The sequence below is a fragment of the Canis lupus genome, chromosome 3 (genome assembly GCF_011100685.1).
Source record: "Canis lupus familiaris isolate Mischka breed German Shepherd chromosome 3, alternate assembly UU_Cfam_GSD_1.0, whole genome shotgun sequence".
Lineage (NCBI taxonomy): Eukaryota > Metazoa > Chordata > Mammalia > Carnivora > Canidae > Canis > Canis lupus.
In genome coordinates this window covers 84,177,472-84,197,536 of record NC_049224.1, presented here as the reverse complement: position 1 = coordinate 84,197,536, position 20,065 = coordinate 84,177,472, and the positions used below count along the sequence as shown (strand labels likewise).

The 20,065-nt window shown below is 35.6% G+C and overlaps 1 protein-coding gene across 5 annotated transcripts in view; it reads left to right on the top strand.

Moving 5' to 3' along the window:
* STIM2 (stromal interaction molecule 2) overlaps nt 1–20,065 on the top strand; it is a 143,022-nt gene that overhangs the window by 99,491 nt on the left and 23,466 nt on the right. For all 5 annotated transcript variants that reach the window (XM_038533537.1, XM_038533536.1, XM_038533533.1 and 2 more), the window contains exons 4-5: nt 14,176–14,287; nt 18,458–18,573. In XM_038533537.1, the coding sequence (XP_038389465.1) occupies nt 14,176–14,287; nt 18,458–18,573 (228 nt within the window). The remainder of the gene's footprint in view (nt 1–14,175; nt 14,288–18,457; nt 18,574–20,065) is intronic.

The window sequence follows — 20,065 nt, the reverse complement described above, 5'->3', positions numbered from 1 at the left end:
AGAGGAAGTAAAGACAGTAAATACTGTTGACTTTCAAACTAGACTTTGAGAACAGGAGGTGGAAGAAAAGCTTAACAGGGGTGGGTGGGTAGGTAGGGCCTGGCAGAATGTGTCCCATGATATAAAATGTAGCTACCCCTTTCAGAAGCATCTGGTATGTTCTTGATATTTGCAGCCTAAAACTTGGACAATACATGGATTTTCTTATGGGCCTCTCTTGGTCTCATGGTCTTACTCAATCTTAGGATAATTAAGTGTATCATTTCCCAAAAACAGTTGCTTTATTAAATCCCATTTTGGTGTTTTAATGAAACGAGCCAGTATAACTCTCAACACTGAGTTATATCAGTACGTTATCAGTACCAGTCCCTATTGCACAGCACTGCTTACTTGATGATGTGAAACCCTGTCACTGTGTTTACTTAGGATCTCTAGACATATCTGCACTATGTAAGAGGAAGAATCGGTGGTTTTAAAAGCATCATTGGAGGCCAAGCAGAAAAGTGAATTTGAGATGGCAGAAACCAGGCGCTGCCCATTCTGAGTTACTTTGGAAATCTTGAGAAAGGGATGCTCTCCAAATACGTGTAAATTCAGAGGAAAAAATGATCCTTGGTACATCACTGGAACACCCCCAAGAGGCAAATAGTATTCATCAACTTAAGTAATATATGAGAATATCAACTACTGTTATATTTATAAAGAAACAATGTGGAAAGTTTTTGCAGGTTGTGTCTTCATGATGTCGTGGAGTTCCTATTTGAGTTATGCATAAATTTTTGCCAAATTCTCAATAGGGAAAAAGAACAAATGTAACATCAGAGAGCCAATGAGTATAAAGTTTATTAAGGCAGCCAGAGAATGAATTGTCTAGGAGGATATGCCTTTATGAAATTACAAAAAGAGTTTTATTAAATTATAAGTAGTTATAGGTAAGAGTTTTATTAAATTATAAGTAGTTATAGGCAATATCTTGTTATCAATTCTAGGAAAAGCAATACTTCATTGTGACTTAGTCTACTATCAGAAATGGTAGTTTTATAGTTTACAGTGCTGTCTTTTCCATATTTTTAAAATTTAATTTTATTAAAATTCAATTAACATATAGTGTATTATTAGTTTCAGAGATAGAGGTCAGTGATTCATCAGTTGCACATAACTCCCAGTGCTCATTACATCATGTGTCCTTAATGTTTATCACCTAGTTACCCCATAACCCACCCCCGGCCCCTCCAATGACCCTCAAGTTGTTTCCTATAAGGTTAAGAGTCTCTTATGGATTGCTTCCCTCTCTGTTTCCTTCTTACTTTATTTTTTCCTCCGTTCCCCCGTGATCCATATTTTTTAATGAAAAATTTGGGTAATATTTTTTCAAAAATGAATTTCATGTCATTGTTGAATGTCTTTGCTTTTTCTATTACTAGGAAGCAAGGAGCAGAGTTCTCTGAGATATTAAATGGATGAAATATTTTTATTAGTATGTGTGTAGATTGAAAACATGTAGAAACTACAGGTAAATATGGAGTTTTTCTTTTAGAATATAGGGATATGTTTATTTTGCAAGTAAATTGGTCAGACCGGATTTAGAAGTGATCATTTCTGGTTTGTTAATATTTTCGTTAAAAAAATTATTACTTAATAAAGTATAGTGTTTTCATGGAATAACAAATATAAGAAAGGGCAATTTATAGTTTAAAGAAGAACTCTGATTTAATATTTCATAACAGCTTGTTGGTTTTTCTCCCAACAGTTTTCACCAAAATAAGCAGAATTACTTTCTTCCCCTTTGGCACAGCTGGGGCCCAAGGAAAAAAAAAGTTAAAATAGGAAAGCATTTAGGGATCTGAGAAACAAGTCAGTTATAAGAGAACAAAGAAATATATGGGAATTATTGAACAGACGATTAGAAAAGGCAAAAAAAATCTGAAAGGTTATTTCAACTCTAGCCCATAAAAATGGTGAAATAGTAAAGTTTACATATTTTAGTAATTTAAACAGTGTGATCACCATATTCCTAAAACTACTAAAATTTCAGATTATTCCTGAATGTAACCTAAGTCAAAGGAATTGGTTTTCTTCTAAAGTCTTGGTTTTCAAAAGGTATCATAAATACTTTTTTGTAGTAGTTTATTAATTTTTTGCTGGATAAACATCCTAAATTCACACTACAAACTTTCTAATAGTGCAAATTTAGTATCTTAATCTTTTCAACCTGGTAGTAAATGAATAAAGAACAGAAAGTAAACTTTATGGGTTCTGAGGCTTCATAATTACTGAGGCCTCTCATCTTTTAGACACTAATTTCTTGAGAAACCTCAAAGGACAGCCATCCTTTCTTGGGGAGACTGAATCCCAAAGTCATGTGGAACTTGACCGCCTGTATTCGGTTCTCTATATAACACTTAACTAGATTTATGACCTTGGGCAAGGACCTTAATCTCTGTGTTTCTAACTTGCTCCATTTGTAAAATGTGTAGCCAATCGTAGAACTACCACTTTAGGGGATTGTGTTGAGGATTAAATGAGTTAATGAATATATAGGGTTTAGTACAATACTTGATAGCTAATAAGGGCCTAGTGTTTGCAATGATCACTAAGGTTAAAAGGTTACTATACTTTATTGATGAAAAATACAAGCTACGCAGTGCTAGAGAAGTCAGCAATTATTAGAACTCTACCTACATAGTTGAAAAAGAATAGAAAGATTTCTTTTTAAAAATTTAATGTCTCAAATGAAAAGTTTCAAATTTAGTAAAAAGTTGCAGGATCAGAACAAAGAGCTCTCACATATACTTTGTCCAGAGACCTTCATTCCAATTTTGCCATTTGTCCTAATAAGACCTTTATAGCCAAAGGATCCAAGAGTATGCATTTTACCCAATTGCCCTGTCATCTTTAATTTGGAACAATTCCATAGTATTTCCTGGACTTTCATGTCTTTTGGCTTGAAATTTACAATTTCACAGATTGTATCTAAGTTAGGATTTGTTTGAGGTTTTCATATGATTAGATCCAGGTTATGCATTTTGGGCCAGACTGTTACAGAAATGATCCTTTTCGTTGCATCTTTTTAAGTAGCAAATGGTATCAACTTATTTGGTTACTAATGGTATTATCTTTGATCACTTAAGATAGTGTCTGCTATATTTTTTAACTGTAAAGTTACTTTTTTCTCCTTGTAATTAATTAATATTTTTTTGTGGAGAGACACTTGGAGACTTTGTAAAACCATATTCCTAACATCACTTACACCCACTAGGTTTAGCATCTATAGATGTTTCTTGCCTGAATTAACTCTGATGGTTGCCAAATTGTAATTTCTTGAGATCCATTATTCCTTTTATTTATTAGTTGCATTCTACTGTAAGGAAGAGATTTAAACAGTGTATTATCAACATTTTATCCTATGAATATGGTAGGGGAGATGACAAATGTATCTTGAAAGTAGAAATTGGAGAAAGAGTGAATCTCAATCTTATGACCTGAAGATTGATCTTCTTCACTTACTCATTTATATCAGTGTGGACTCTTGGAATTCTGCTTTATTCAGTGGGTTATAGTTTGCTGCAGTCATTTTGATGGTCAAGTTGTTCCAGATTTGGCTAGGGGAAAGCCTTTCAAGCTGAGTGACTTCTATATTCTTTTATATGTCTAGGTATGTCTCTACCACCTTTTGAGCTCTTCTTTACTTTCTGGCACAGAAAAAGAAGTTCCAGGCTCATTTTCTTGTTTCTCAGCCCTAGCCCTGGAAACAACAGTTTCTTCAAGGATTCCCCTTTACATATAGTTGAGACTATATTTAGAGATCTTGATATGTACACTAACTATGCTCTTGCTACTGAGGTGTTGTTGCCAGGCTTTCTCAGTGAACAGATAAGAAACACAGACCTTTATTTCTCTCTATATATTAAAAAGTCTTGAGTATCACTGATATCTGAACCAGTTTATACTGCTACCAGTATAACACTAATGGTTTAATTCTAGCTTAATCTCTTTCCTTACTTGTACCTGCTTTTACTCATGAAAAACCTAGCTCTGTTATCTTCAATATATTTTCTTATTTGCCAGTCCCTCTGTACATAACCAATCTCTTGACCCTGTTGGGCTGCTACGTTACCCAGGAACCTGCCATGCATAGCCCCCACAGAGCTGCCACTCTACCCAGTGTCCTCATTATATAGACTCTGATCACCACTAGCCTGTCTTCCCAACTTCATATGGAATCTAGCCACTTCTGGGCAACTGAAAGATTTTGAAATGAATTCGAGAATTAGAAAAAAACTTGGGATGAGAGTCTGAGCATTCTCCAATGACACTCTGCCAATGACTCTATCTTTATTTTTATTATTGAAGCACATTATTCACATTTTTCCTTCTTCATAACTCTAGCTATTGACAAGGGTCCCTGTGAATGGCGAAGTTATTTAGCATTTTATTGTTTTAACCATTGTGTCAGTACTCACAAAATAAGAGAACTTTTCTTAAAAGCCATTTTGTCATTAATAACTAGTTCAGCCAGCACTGTATATAGTAAATAAAACCAAAGTTGGAAAATGTTATCTGACAAGTAAATGTAGCTAATGTATTTGTGAACTGTTATATTTCTAAATGCTATAAATGTACTAGAAAAAGGCATATGTATTTGCAGTCAAATAGAAACCGCCTGAGTCTTGGGACACCTGGGTGGCTCAGTGGTTAAGCGCCTGCCTTTGGCTCTGGGTGTGATCCTGGGGTCTGGGGATCGGGTCCCCACATTGGGCTCCTTGAAGGGGAGCCTGTTTCTTCCTGTCTGTGTCTCTGCCTCTTTCTCTATGTGTCTCATGAATAAATAAATAAAATCTTAAAAAAAAACAACTGCCTGAGTCTTAAAAATGCTTCTATCACTGAAATTGGTGAATTTTTCTGTTCTAGAAGGAACTAGGATTAAAAAGTTGTGAATATAATGTCTTTTCCTACCTGGATATTGTGTGACAAGCTGTGAAAGCTCAGTTTTTAGCTGGCCTTTAGTTTAATACCCTTTAGAAAGAAAGTATTTATTAGCTGGGCTTTTGTGTTCATTTTTTTGTTGAACTCCCTCTGGCAGTCAGTACATTTTCTTTGAGCTTTCTAGGTAGTCTTGGTAATAATTTCTTGACTCTGATGTTTTACATTTATTTTATCCAGTGTCCAATAGTAATTACTGTGAACTCAGTAAATACTTGCTGAAGAATCTCAAGTTGTATGTAGAAAAAACCTTTTGAAGAAACTTTCAAATTCCAAGAGAAAAAAAATTGAGCATTTTAATAACTTTAATAGCAGAAAATGAAAGCAAACATTTGTAAATCTATTTAAAAATAGAATTTCTATTGTTGTTAAACATATTCTTTGAAAAGCAGCATCCGCTCCATTTTATGAAACATAGTCATAAATCTGAAAATGTTTGTTGCTTTCTCTAGAAATGCCACTAAAAAGTAAATAAATGAAGGTGACATTTTCCTGGCAGCCTTGGTTGATTGAATCACTTTGTCATCTACTCATCCAACAAGCATTGAGTTTCTGACATATCTGCCATTCCATATTTATTTAATAGTAGCTATACTTTTGACATTGTATAACATGTTGGGAATATAAAAATGAGTAATAAGTATTGTCTGCCCTTAAAGAACTTACCTTCACTTGGTGTGAAATACTCTTTTAGATCTCAGTTTGGTATCTAAAAGTAAATAAAAGATGAAGAAGAAGGGCAGCTGAGGGCTGAATGTAATATGAAAGAGCACATAATCAGAGACAGAGCCACTGTGTCCCTAAGGCAATATCTTTAATGATATAATAATGAGGTATTTAGGAAAACTTGATTAATCATTTAGTCTTTAAATGGCCCTCGAATCCACCAATTTGACTCAAGAAAGTACATTCCTTGCTTTTCGTTAATTACAAAAAATTTCTGATCCATTGTTATTTATTTTATTATGATAATGATTTACATTGTAGAGTAGTTTCACCATTGCTCAGAGTCATCTCCACATGCATTTTGTTAATCTTCAGAATAGTCATGTAATTTTAAGACTCAGTGTTTTTCCAGCTTTTTTTTTTTTTAAGACAGGTCTTCATTATTCCTCACCATCTTCATGAATTAGGGGTTGATACTGCACTCTGTTTAAATTATAATAAGATTGCAATTTACAAAAGAAAAAGTAATAAAGCCTTTCCTTAGTATCGGTGGTACAACTCTTGGGAAGAGAACACCCTGGTAATTTTTATGTTCTGAGTGTTCAGACATTTGCCAACACTGATGCAGTATGCCTAAACATTACATGTAGTTCTTGCGTGGTGAAAGGTAAGGAGCTCATGAGGGGAAAGTGTGTGCATTTATCCCTCTTTGGTCGAATTAGTAATATCTGGACTTCCCAAGTTCAGGGTGTGGCTTTTAGGTGTCCAAATATAGCATGTTGTAGGAATTTAGTCCATGGTACAGAGACATGCCCTGCTGAGCAGTGTGCAAATGAGGAGCTCACATTCTGGTACTGTTCTAAAGATAAGCCTGTCTGGACCATGCGAGCAGCTGATCATCTAGCCTTGCTCAGAAGTCCACCACAAAGATCTATAAACCAGCTGAGTTAAGATGAAAGGTGGAAGGCTTTAAACTTCTTTTTATCTTTTATATTCTAAAAAGTAATTTTGAAATATTCCTATTACATTCAGTTGAAGTTGCTTTTCATCAAAGCCCTGCTCTGCTGTATTGTACCTTAGGTTAACTGCATTTTCCTGTGACAAGTTAATGTCTGTCACTGTAAGTACAGAGACTAGTTCTGAGGCTTTAGTTGTTTGAAATTTCATAGTGAAATTGAATTTAGAGAAGTGGTCAGTATTGGTATGCACCTATATTTTGGGATACAGAACTTCATGTAAATATGCCAATGATTCAGATGTTTTTTAAACCAAATAGTTTTTTAAGCTTCTTTATCAGAGAAGCGGTAAAATAGAGGCCTTCTTTCAATAACTGTTTTACATGGCCAACTTTAAATGTACTTGCTTTTGTTAACAATGTTTATTCTTTCTCCTCCCTGACCTTTTAACCAAACCCTTTGGTACTTACAAAGATGTTTTCATGCTTTAGAGAAGGTAGTGAGTGTGTATTGAATTGTACTGTATTTAGCTCTAAGGTACTGTATTATGAGATCAGAAGTTGATTTTTCTAAAATATATTAGTTTTCCAAAAGAAACTGCTATGCCATTTGCTTTCTTAACATTAAGAATATTACAAGTGTGCGTGTGTTTTGTTTCATGGTTTTTTGTTTTTGTTTTTTTTTAAGGGAGGGAGAGAGAGGGGGGTAGGGGTAGGAAGAGAGAATCGCAGGCAGACTCCACCCCCAGCACAGAGCCTGACACAGACCTCCATCTCACAACCCTGAGATCATTACCTGAGCTGAAATCAGGAGTTGGATGCTCAACCAACAGCCACCCAGGTGCCCCAACAAGCGTTTTTTACCATAAATTTAGAATATTGCAGTTTTTAAAAAATAGTAGGAGAGCTATTAAGACATGAAATACAGAATAAATGTAACTAATGTATTATATCCAAGTTCTGACATGGTTGATGGTGACTTTAGCTATATTTTGAGATGTTTTCATCATGCAGAGGAGGGAGAGGAAGAGGAGCGTAATGGTTAGAAGTTGGGGCTTTGAAGTCAATAGACATAGTTTTGAATCCTATCTCTACTACTTACTTGTGTGAATTTAGGCAAGTTACTCATACTCTCTGAGCCTTAGCTTCCTGATTTGTGGATCAGGATTATAATATTACCTGTAAGACCTACTTCATAGGGTTGTTGAAAGAATTTCATGAAATACTTCATGTAAACCCTTTAGCCTAGCTGTTGGAAATTGCCAAGTGTTCACATAATGTTAGCTACTGCTATTATTAACATATTCTATGTGCTCACTAATGCCTTATAATTAGAAATCAGTTTTTTTCCTCACAGTCTTTAGGTGATTTCACAAATTATCTTTGAAGGTTTTTAGGACAGCATGTGCTTATATTAAATGTAACAGGTGAAAACTTATATGGTGGTACTTCACTAAGCTGTTTTGTATTTTTAGGCCTGTAACTTAATACAAGTATATGGCTAAGTACATGGGTGCATCGGTTTTATAAGATGCCTTTTATAGATGAAAGGAGCAAGTAAATATGTATATCTTAATCTTCTGAAGTGTACCTTCCACACTGGTTTGTGTATATCATACTTGCTTAAGGCAGGGTGGACTGGAATCACAGAGATTCTCATCTCATCCTTCTATCAAACACACAACTGTAAAATGGCACCTTCTAACTTCTTGTATTTTATAGGTCTCTGTGATTCTGATTTGGAGTCAGAGATTCTCCAGTGCTGCTTTGAAATATATCATGAAAACAGCCTTTCTTGTCTTTTGTACAACTATAGGTATGATATAGCCAGTAGACCCAATTAAAAACAAAACATAACAGGTTTGGTTCTTGCCTTTAGGGAAGAAAAACATCAGTTATACATAGAGCTAATACTTAAAAGGCATCTCTAACCTGGGCTGTGTAGTTCCTGCCTTATGGAAGCTTATAGCACGTAGGGATGTAAGATGTAGTTAAGCAGATAGAAAATAAGGCAACACAAAGAACGTGCTATATGGTAGAAATAGTATTATAGAAATACAGGAGAGGGAGAGATCACTTTCAGTTGCAGTGTTTCTTCTACTTATAACCAGTTTGTACATGAGGATGTACCTATGCATGATTCATGTGTTTCTTTTAGAAGGCTGCTTCAGCTGGGTGGCCACAGGAATGCTAGCTTCTCTCTCTGTTGCTGGCTATTTCTAGCCCTTCCCATCTCGTCATTCTCCCCATTACTACACATCCTCCTGCTGTCTGAAAGCTTTTCTCCTCTTAAGTCCAGTTATCATTTTTCAAGTGCTGATCCAAAATAATTACATGGTGATGGGACTGGCACTTGCAAGGAGGAAGGGGAGAGAGGGAAACTGTTTTGGTGTGGAATCGGGAACTTCATTCCATATTACAGAAATAGCCCTGTTGAGAACTGCAAGGGGGAGGGATAATGAAAAGGAGAATCCTTATCTTGCCTCTGTTCCTGTGAAAAATCCATAAACGTGTGCCCCCACACATCCTACATCTCCACACCCACTCATCTCCTGAAGATTTGGTTCTACTCACCATCCTGTCCCCACTCTTTCCTGTTCCCCACCACCTCCTTTGTGTTAGAGCCCTGCCCCAGCTCTGAATCCCCTGACTCCTTGAAATCTTGTCATTTGGGTTTTTCCAAGTCCCAGGAGTCACCCCATGAAGAACTGGCATAGCTCCCTTGAGCTGTTGTGTTACTACCAGGCCCTCAGTAGACCACAGTGAAGTCTCTAGTGGAATCCTAAATCCATTAATGCGATTATATGGCAGATTGTTCATGTATGATGTTTAATTCTTGTATTACTATTAGTATTATGAAGGTTAGTTTCTAAGAGAAATGTGTTTTAAGTTTTAAACAGTGATCTATTCCAAATCAGGAGACACTTATATTGGCAGTGAACTTGCATTCTGAAGAAGAAGGCTCAAATTCTAGCTCTTTCAGTTAATAGACATGTGTAATTACTTGGCCTCTTTGGACCAAGGTTCTCTATATAGACTGTAGCAAGAATAGTGATCTTAAATGTGGCTATGGGGTTAAATGAGAATATATGTGAAAGTGTATAATGTAAAATCCTGTATCAAAGGAATGTGGCTTTTTGATGTTAACAGTAACTGTTAGGTTAAACAACAACAACAAACGAATTCCTGCCTTGTAAGAACTCCTCACCCAAGGGATAAGACAGGCCTGGGCGATTACACGAGAGTATGTGATACATCCTATGACAGATATGTGCACATGTGATCAGGGGCACAGAGGAAAGCAACTATATTCTGAAAATGGGTGAATAGGGGAAACTTCGTGGGGGAGGGACTTCCTGATCTGAGTCTTAAAGGCTAAGAAAGAAACATGCCTGGTAAAGAAAGAAGAAGGGAAGGAAGCCCTTTCAGGTTGAAGGAGCGTCATGGGGGAATATGGCACATTCAGAAAGCTGTAGATACGGCTGCAAGTATGACCAGAGAATAAACTGTGTACTTGTGCTTAATTTGATTATTGCGACCACATACCTGACTCTAAAAAGGCAATTTATTACACAGTGGTTAACAACTCTAGAAATAAACGTGGTCTGAAACCTGGTGTGATCACTCACTAATCTATTATGTCTTACTAAGAACCTTCATAGACTTTTTAAGTTCAGTGGGGTGATCAAGGTTCCTATTTCAAAGGGTTGTTGCAATGAGTATTTGAAATTATGTTTGCAAATCTCCTGGAGTTTAATACACACATAATAAACATTAGCAGCAGTTTTTGTTTCTGTCCTGAAACTTTTAAGAGTTACTTTTCCTCCATCAGTATTTTAATAATCTACCTTCTGGGCTACCAGTTTAGCAATATTTTAAACACCAACTTTTGTTTGTTATAATAGAATCAGAATTTGAATGGATTTTAAAAGATGGTCTAGCCTGATTTTATCATTCTGTATGTTAAGAAACTGAGTCACAGTTAATTACCTGGCTGTCATGTCCTAGTGAATCCATGGCACAGCTGGGACAAAAATCAGTCTCTTTGTATTCCAGAGTTCTCTCTCCTAGCCTTTGGAATAAATGTCAGAAATCATTCAGACACACAATATCTAGCAGAAAGAATATAAATTAGCAGTATAGAAATCAGCATTTCCAAAGCTTTGCAGATGGGAAGTCTAGGTTTTATAGAAATACAGTATCCTTCTCTGGCTGCCCTCTGGTGGAAGTGGTACTTAGCAACAGCACATGTGAAAGGGAGTGAGAGGCGGGTGATAAGGAACCAGGTAGTTCTTAAATGAGTAACTCCTTTGCCATCAGGGTTTTCTTACATGGATAAATTCCTATTTCTATTTATTTGGGTTTCCTCACTGAAGTGTGAGATTAGATTTTCACAATACCTGCCCATTAAACATGTTCTACTTCATTTATTCAAGAGGACCCAACAGATAATTTGTTGAATGTCTTTTGTGTACCAAATGCTAAGAATAGAATGATGAGCAAGAAACGTGTGCATTAGTGGAATAAACAGGTGTTCAAATAATAATCATACAAATTAATAATAATTAAGTGCTATGCCTAAAAAAGTACAGAATGCTTTATGACCATTAGCAATGTTTGAGAAGCCTCCCTTGAGGAATTAAAGTTTTAACTGAGATAGGGAGTCTCTGTAAATAGACAAAGATGAGTCAGAGCAACAGAGAAAAGAATCTCATGTTGAGGAAACAGCATATGCAAAGGCCCTGAGGAAGGACACAGTATGATCTCTCCTAAGAATTGAAAGACAACTAGTATATTTGGAGCAGAGAAAGTAAATATAAACTACAAGTCCTGGTCATGAGAAGTGAAAGTATTTACTAGGCATCACCAAAGAAACACAAAGGCACAGGAGGAAGTGAACCTCCTCTCAAAGCAAACTGTGTGCTCTTTGTTAGAATTTTGTTGTTTTAAAGATTCATTGTAGAGAAAATTACTTTAGAACGACTGTGATGTTCCATGTACAGAGTAATCTTAGGATTTGGGCACTTTAATAAATAACATATTTTTTCATTTGATTTTTCTTCCTTTCTCTCCTGGCTCATTGGGAACTGAGGGAATATTCTGATGTGCTGGAGTTTTGAGATCAGGGACTTCAGTTGTTGATCAGTTGAACAGCCATAGAAATGACAGAGAGAATCTTATCCTGTTTCCTTGGCTGAGATTTTTGTGTGGGTGTGTGAGGTGCAGCTGCACTGTTGGTTTCTTGGCAATCAAGACAAGCAATTCTCAGTGCAGTTCATGTTGAATGGGAAGAAACTTAAGAGAAAAAAAGGCTACTTTGAATATATTAAGTTCATCGGAAAGCACCGAGGGCCTGAACTTTCGGCTGGTAATATAAGTTATGTGGCTAAATGGATACAGCAGCCTCGGGCGCATGTCCAAGCCTATGGCAGGAACACATGAAGGAGAGAAGATTTTTAAAATAGTCAAAGCTTTGTCTCAATATAAAATTATTAATTACCATGTGTGATTTTTAAGTGAATTTTTGCTAGTTAATTTTTCATTTGTGATTTACTTAAGCTTTTCCTCCGACGAGCACTTAATGAAAAAAAAGGCAGATTGTGAGAAATTGGTGTTGCTTGCAAAATGAACTCAGAATTTTCTGTCGTTTGTCGGAAAGATATTTCTCAGATTTGTATATACATAGAGGGATTCCCAGGTTTGCTTTTTATCGCTCCCTTGTTCTCTTCAGTCTCCTTTGACCTTCCTGTGGCCTGTAAGCACTTTGTGTTCCCAAACCCTCAAATTAATTGCAGACAATATGACGCTCTTAAGTTTTTAAGATCACCTGCACCCTCTCCTTTGGATAATCTCGTCAAATATGATCTTGTCATTGCCCTTCATACTCTTCAAGCAGAAATGTCTTGAGTTGCTTCCAGGCTTTAACTGCTTGTTTATATCTCTACTGCTATTTAATATTCATGCTGCCTTCAGAGTAACATAGTTGTGTCCTGCTGTCAGTTGGCCTGGGTTCATATCCAGTCCTGCTACCAACTACCTTGGTCCTCTTGTTAGTTTCTCATCTTAGTGCTTCATGGGGTTTGTTTGTTTTTAAATACGGCTTAAAGGAAAAAGTGACTATAACGGGCTTGATTCAAAATAAGTGTCCAAGAGAAGAGTTGTTCTAGCTGGTCATTTTCTTCATAATTTAGGGCCCCTTTCCCAGAATCCGTTGTCCTGGGTTATCTCATTCAGTCTAAAGACTCTCCAAATGCTGATGACTCTAAATTGTTACACCCTGTTTCTGATCTCACTCTTCCCTAAGTTCCAGACTTGTGTAATTGGCTGCGACTGTGTATCTACACTTAAATATCTAAAAACAGAACTTTTTTTTTTTTTTTTTTTAAACAGAACTTTTGATGTCATCAGCTCCTACTTGCCTCTGGAGTCTGTTCCTCCCCAGTCTTTCCTATCACAGTTAATGGTACCTCCTTTCTACTTTTTTTTTTTTTTTTTTTAACTTTCCTGTAACTACCAACCTCCATCTCTTTCATGACCACATCTAACAGCATTATCCCCAGAACATATTCTAAATCTGACCACTTGTCACCATATCCTCTGCTAACACAATAGTCCAAGGCATTAACCTCTCTTATTTGGACAGCTATATAAAGGAATGGCCTTCTTATTGCTCTTTGTTTTCATTTTTGTCTCCTGCAGTCTGTTCACATCGAAGAGTATACATAGATTTAAAAATATTATTTACCCCCAACCTTCCTTATTGAAATTAGGGAAATATCCAGAAATTTTAAAAGTCATGACCTGCCCCTCTGATTGCTTGCTTTCTCGCTTTCAAACATGGCTAGTTCATCCTATCGAAAGGCCTTTATACTAGCTTTTCCTTTTGTTTGGAATATTTTTTCCCCAGATCATCACAGTATTGGCTCCTTGTAAATTTTGGTTCTCAATTCAGATAATAGCGCCTCAGAGGCTTATCCTGACCTCTTTCCTTTCTTTCTTAATAGCTGATTACTGTCTGAAATTCCTCATACTTTTCTTCCTCATCTTGTAAATTGTCCCTCCTCTCCCATAAGGGCACACAGACTATGTATCTTGTTTACAACCATAGTCCCAGTGTTTAGAATAGTACCTGATACTCAGAAGGTTTACAGTATTACATGGATGGGATGACTAAATGAAAGAATGATGGTTAGATTCATGTCCTGTGTTTCTACAACCAGGGAAATGATGAATTATTTCATCCTGAATGAATTTTACATAAATGCTTATTTTAGAATTAACCATGCTAAATTTGTATTCTTTTTCTTTCATGTTTTCTCTGTCATAGATTGTAAGTTCTTAATTGTAGGAGGTATGTCTCCATTGTTTTCAGCTTCTGATGGAATGCCAAATACCATTGTAGTACTTATTGTCAATTGAATTAAAAATTCACTTAACATCCTCTGAAGTTATAGTAATTTTATATATGTGTGAATGTGTGTATATATATATGTATATAAATACATATGTAAATTATGTAAGTTTAAAAGCAGATGTGTTTAAAATATGCCTTCCACTTTTATTTCTTGCAGTTCATAATTGGACCCTTGAGGACACACTTCAGTGGTTGATAGAATTTGTTGAACTACCCCAATATGAGAAGAATTTTAGAGACAATAATGTCAAAGGAACAACGCTTCCCAGGTGAGTCTTTTTTCACTCAAGGAGAATCACATACTAGATGTTATTTTCAATGCCAAATCATAAGTTACCTCTGTGGCTAAGGGCTCAAAGGAAATATTATAAATATATTTATTCTTTAATTTTTTTAAGGTGTGAATTTGCAAGTTTTTTTTTTTTAATTTTACCTATTTGTTCATGAGAAACACAGAGAGAGAGAGAGAGAGAGAGAGAGAGAGAGAAGGAGGGGAGAGGGAGAGGCAGAGACATAGGCAGAGGGAGAAGCAGGCTCCATGCAGGGAGCCCGACTCAGGACTCAATCCCGGTCTCCAGGATCACACCCTGGGCCGAAGGTGGCGCTAAACCGCTGAGCCACCCGGGCTTCCCTGAATTTGCAAGTTTTAATTAATTTTTCTTGTTTAAATAATCAGTCTTTTTAAAATTTATTTCCAGAGAAAGTGATTTTGGGAATTAGACAATAGGCCAACTGCATTCTTTTTAGATAACATCAAAGGGCCAACCTCTGACCATGTGGTAAATATAACAAAAACATATTCATTTGATATGAATCCACCTTTAATGAAAAACCTGTTTGAATGGGTTAGTGTACAGATCCTTAATTGTATTCCTTTAATAACAATAACCACTCAATATTAGCATCTGTAAGTTAAACCCTAAAAAAAAAATGTAATGAACAAAATATAAATAATAGCAAAATTTTAAAATGTATATTATGTAGAAGTACTCTATATTTTCTCATTTAAGCTTCATGGTTAATGTTAAGATGTATTATTATCATTCCCATTTTGCAGATTAAAAAAAAAAAAAACCCAAATCACAGAGAAGTTAAGTATTTTGCCCAATTCAACACTTGAACCCAATACCAAAGTCTGGGAAGCCAGTTTATCCCTTAGATTTCTGGAATTATTTGTTACTAGTTTTCTAAATTTTATTTTCTAAATCTCCTTTAGTGGGCAGCCCAGGTGGCTCAGTGGTTTAGCGCCACCTTCAGCCCAGGGTGTGATCCTGGAGACCTGGGATCAAGTCCCACATTGGGCTCCCCGCAGGGAGCCTGCTTCTCCCTCTGCGTCTCTCATGAATAAATAAATAAAATCTTTAAAAATAAAAAATAAATTTCCATTAGTAAACCTAATAATTTTTAAAGGTTTTTGTTTTTAAAGATTTTATGTATTTGAGAGAGAGAGAACGCGAGCAGTGGCAGGGGCAGACAGAGAAGGAGAAGCAGACTCTTCACTGAGCAGGGTCCCAACTCAACTCCAGCTCCACTCTGGGTACAGGGTTCTACCCCAGGACCCCTGGATCACAACCTCTGAGCCACCCAGACACCCCATTATTTTTTAAAGATTTAAATGTTAAAATTGGCAGTGGTTCTGCCAGAACCTGGCCCTTAGAAGATTGCTTATTTCCCATTCTTCTCTCAAATATTTCTTGTATCAAAGAAGAGTAATCCCTTATTATTGTTTAACTATTATATGTGATGAGATGTGCCTATTGTATTTCTTCTAATCAATTTTACGTACTATAAATACTTTAAATAAGTGGCTGTTGTTGCTTTGGACTTTGGATTTTGGGTGGAGTTGAAAATTTCCGTATCTCCTGTAAATATGTTCTGAGTATCAACATCAGTATTTCTGATTTTACTGTGCACATGACCATAATGATGAAATTATGGGAATAAAAGTGAATTCAACAAGTGTGTATTGAGTATCTTTAATGTTCATGGTGTAACTAGATGGTGGAAAGAAGACAAAAATAAGATACAGTTTTTGCTTTAATTAATTTTTTTGGAGAACAAAAGTGGGAGTGTGGGGAGAGGGGCAGAGAGAGAATCTTAAGCAGGCTCTACATTCAGCACAGAGCTGGACGTGGGGCTCGATCCCACATCCCTGAGATCATGACCTGAGCCAAAATCTAGAGTTGGATGCTTAATTGAGCCATCCAGGCGCCCCCAGTTTTTGCTTTTAAATATGATAAGTTTCTAAGTTAAAACAGGATAGTAGAGCATTAAAATGGGATTGGGAGTTTTTGAGTTATATGTTACCCTCAATATGAGGAACTCAGTATTTTTATGTTGTCTTTTGGGAAATCTCTTTATATAACAACATGAAATAAAATAGGTTGCTTGGTGTTTTGGCAGTAAAAGTTACAGCCACTTTTTTCTTTTAGTTGTAAAGGTTATCAGCAGTAACTCAAATTCTAGAAGTGTTAAAATAACATCACAATAAAGATTGGTTTTTTAAAACAGTGAGCATGTTAGTAGGAAAGACAGGTTATAAATACAGAAGTTCAACTTTCAGGTAAGCCCACTGGAACCTTTTTGAGTAGAGGAGAAAGGAAAACTGGAATGCCTTTCATCAAGCCCCTTTTATATGGTAATGGCAGTTAAGAGAGTCCACTTAAAGGAGCACTATCAATTAACTGTAATGCTGTGAGTTACAGAACTTTTTGTAGGGTAACTGTAGATATGAGAGCTATTTATAAGAATATATAAGAAAATGTATTACACATTACAGATGTACACATGCCTACAATTCATTATGTTTCCTTTCTGTGACATTAAAATATTGTCACATCTGCAATAGGTAGCCAAAATTATGTTAATATTATGTTAGTTATCATGGTTATCATAAGCCTTTTACTGATTTTCTATACTCTGAAATTCTTATTACCAGAGCTTAAACTAAGGCTCTCTTCGCCTGACACATGCCTCCTCATTCCTTTCAGACCTGTGTGAACTTCCCTGACATCCTCACCCACTCAGGTAGAATCACTTCCACCTCTGGGCTCATACTGAACTTTGTTTAAAACTGTTATTTGGTATCCTTTATTACTACATCTCATTGTCTTTCTTAAATTTAGTCTATTGATATTGTTGCTCTTAATTCATTCATGCATCCATCCATGCATTCATCCATGTATTATACAAACATTTATCAAGCATTTACTTTTGCCAAGCGTAATGCTAGGTGTGGGGATACCGAGACAAGACATAGCATTGCCTTCAAGCAGTTTGTTAAGTGTCACATTAAAGGTGTAACTGGAGCATACACAAAAGGTACCTGCGAGATGAAGGAAGGCATTTTGTGATGGGAAAGGTCTTTATAAAGTTTTATAAAAGCCTATAGCAGTTACAGGAGTTTTTTTTAACTTCTCCATTCTTAGAGGTTCTGATACCTTCCAAAATAAAATGTAGTGGTTCAGAGTACAGTCATTGGAACATACATATTTGGATTTGAATCCCTGCCCTACCTGTATTTATGCAACCTTGGGCAAGTTACTCGGTCTCTTCCTATATTAGTTTCCTCATTTGTGAAATGGGCATTTTATATATATTAGAGGTTTTCTTGAATTTTGATAAAGCACTTGACACAGTACCCGGCATATAGTACATGCTTGTTTTTATTGTCATTGTTATTAACAATTTTACTAGTATTATTAGACTTTGTGTTATAGTATCTTTATTGGCATCATATTTGGTTATTAAGAAATCTTAGTTAATAACTGGGCGACTTGGATTTGAAGTTCAAGACACAGTGATTTTATTTCCTTATTTCAGTTGTGCCTTTTGGCCCCCTACATACGGTTTCTTCATTGCTGGTGAAATGGTTCAGTACTTCCTATTAAATAAATGCCTTGGTTTTCTCTTCCAACCATGATGACTTCTTACCCTTACGACTTCAGTGGAATTTGTTTAATTAATTTTTAAATAGCTTACGTATTAAAGTGTAAAAGGTATAGGTTTTTTAGATACTTTTAAAGAAAAGTGATATGATCCAAATGGAGAACTGTATTTTATTTTAAAGTCTGCTACTGATATTAAGTAAATCACTTAAAATTTTCTTGTTTGTTGTGAAATGATAATAAAATGCCATCGGTAACTAATGGTTGTAAAATACTTTTGTGTTTGATAAATTTCTGTGTCCTAGTAAATTATGGCATAAAGTAACCCTAGAAAACAATGCATCAACATAACAATAATTGATACGGAGTGTTTGCACAACTGAGTTTGCACTGAAGGATTTTGATACATGTTAATAAAGTCTTTAATCACAGGGATGAGCTCTTACAGCAGTCAGCACAAATATGTAAAGTATTAAATATATTGTTAAAATATTTAAGTTTACATACTAGAAATATTTTCATTTAATATGTGTGTATTTTTTAAATGAACAGGATAGCAGTGCATGAACCTTCATTTATGAGCTCCCAGTTGAAAATCAGTGATCGGAGTCACAGACAAAAACTTCAGCTGAAGGCACTGGATGTGGTTTTGTTTGGACCTTTAACACGTTAGTATTCTCTCTCAGAGTATGATGTAAAAGAATAATCTGATCATACATTTGTTATTTAAAGAAGGAAAAAGTAAGAAAGAACACTAAGAGAAAAACTATTTATTAGCTATAAAGACAATGTAATGTATCTTAAAAAAATGTATAGGGTGAGATTTTTGGTCATTGAAATGTGGAGTGTGAAATTTCCAAGCTGGTTACTGATGTAAAAAATTGTAAAAACTATGTCAGTTGATAATTTAGAATCAAATTTCTAGATTTAAAACTTTGGATCTTTGTAACAGTTTTAATGTTGATATTATTGTAGCCAGATATTCGCTGAGGAATCCCTTTCAAAAATGGTACAATGTAATCATTCCTATGGCATGGAGTAATATATCCTGAAGTGATTTCATTTATAACCAGGAAAATGATTTTTTAGATCCAAATCAAAAGCACAGATCCACTTGAAATTTTACATGGTAACAGACTATCCTGACAGAAGCACAAGGTGGAGAATGTTATTTGATTGTATTGAAGAAGAACATTTGAGAAATTATGTCCTATTTGTAGAAAAATAAGGCTTGTATTTCTTTACTTTTGACAAGAACACTTATTGCAGAAAAGTTTAATATATTTATTTAATTTCAAATGCTAAAAAGCTTTGGAGGAAAGTGTTTTAAGATTACATTTTGGAGGAATTATGTTCTGTTTTTCAGAAGCCAAAAAGGAATAACAAAATTAATACAAGAAAAATGGCTTCCACAGATGACAGCTTAGGAAACTAATGTTTATTTTACCTCAATTTTTGGAGTTAGACTTGCAGCTTTCTGTGATAGGGTTTTGGGGGTGGCCCTGCTGAAGAAGGGTTCCTGGAGCTATTGGATGGATTCCCTGACTGTGCTGGTGGTTCTTTTTTGGCTCAGGCTGAGAACAGCTGGTGAAACAGCTGGAACTCTGCTTGTTGGTGAGAGGTGGTGGAAATGCACTGTTGGAAATTACAAACCCTAGGAAGCACAACCCTCCTGAAATGCCAGCCATTCCACACAGATGACACCCTGAGTTTCCTACTGAATCCCTCTTGGGGGTTGTCTTCCATGAGATTCTGATTTTTTCTTGGGAATGATTGGTGAAAATAGGAATTTAGCTTGATAACTTGCCTCTCTATGCAACTTGGTCAGGGATATTTATATTTTATTAATTCAGGAACAAACCACCCTCTAAGCCAAAACAGTATTATATTATCATTTGAAAAGAAACCAAACTAGTCTCAAAGACTGTTAGAAACAAATATTTTAATAGACAAACTAGTAAAGAAGTTAATGATGCATTACCTTTTTAATGTGTTTGTTTTAGAATTATTATTTGAATGAATAAGCCCTGCAGTGGGAACACGGGCATTAGATTTATAACAAACATTGTCAAATGAACAGAGATACATTTGAAAGGAGTTTTCACTGAAATCCTTTTCACTTTGTGGTAATTATAGAGTTTAGCCTGGTGATTATATTTT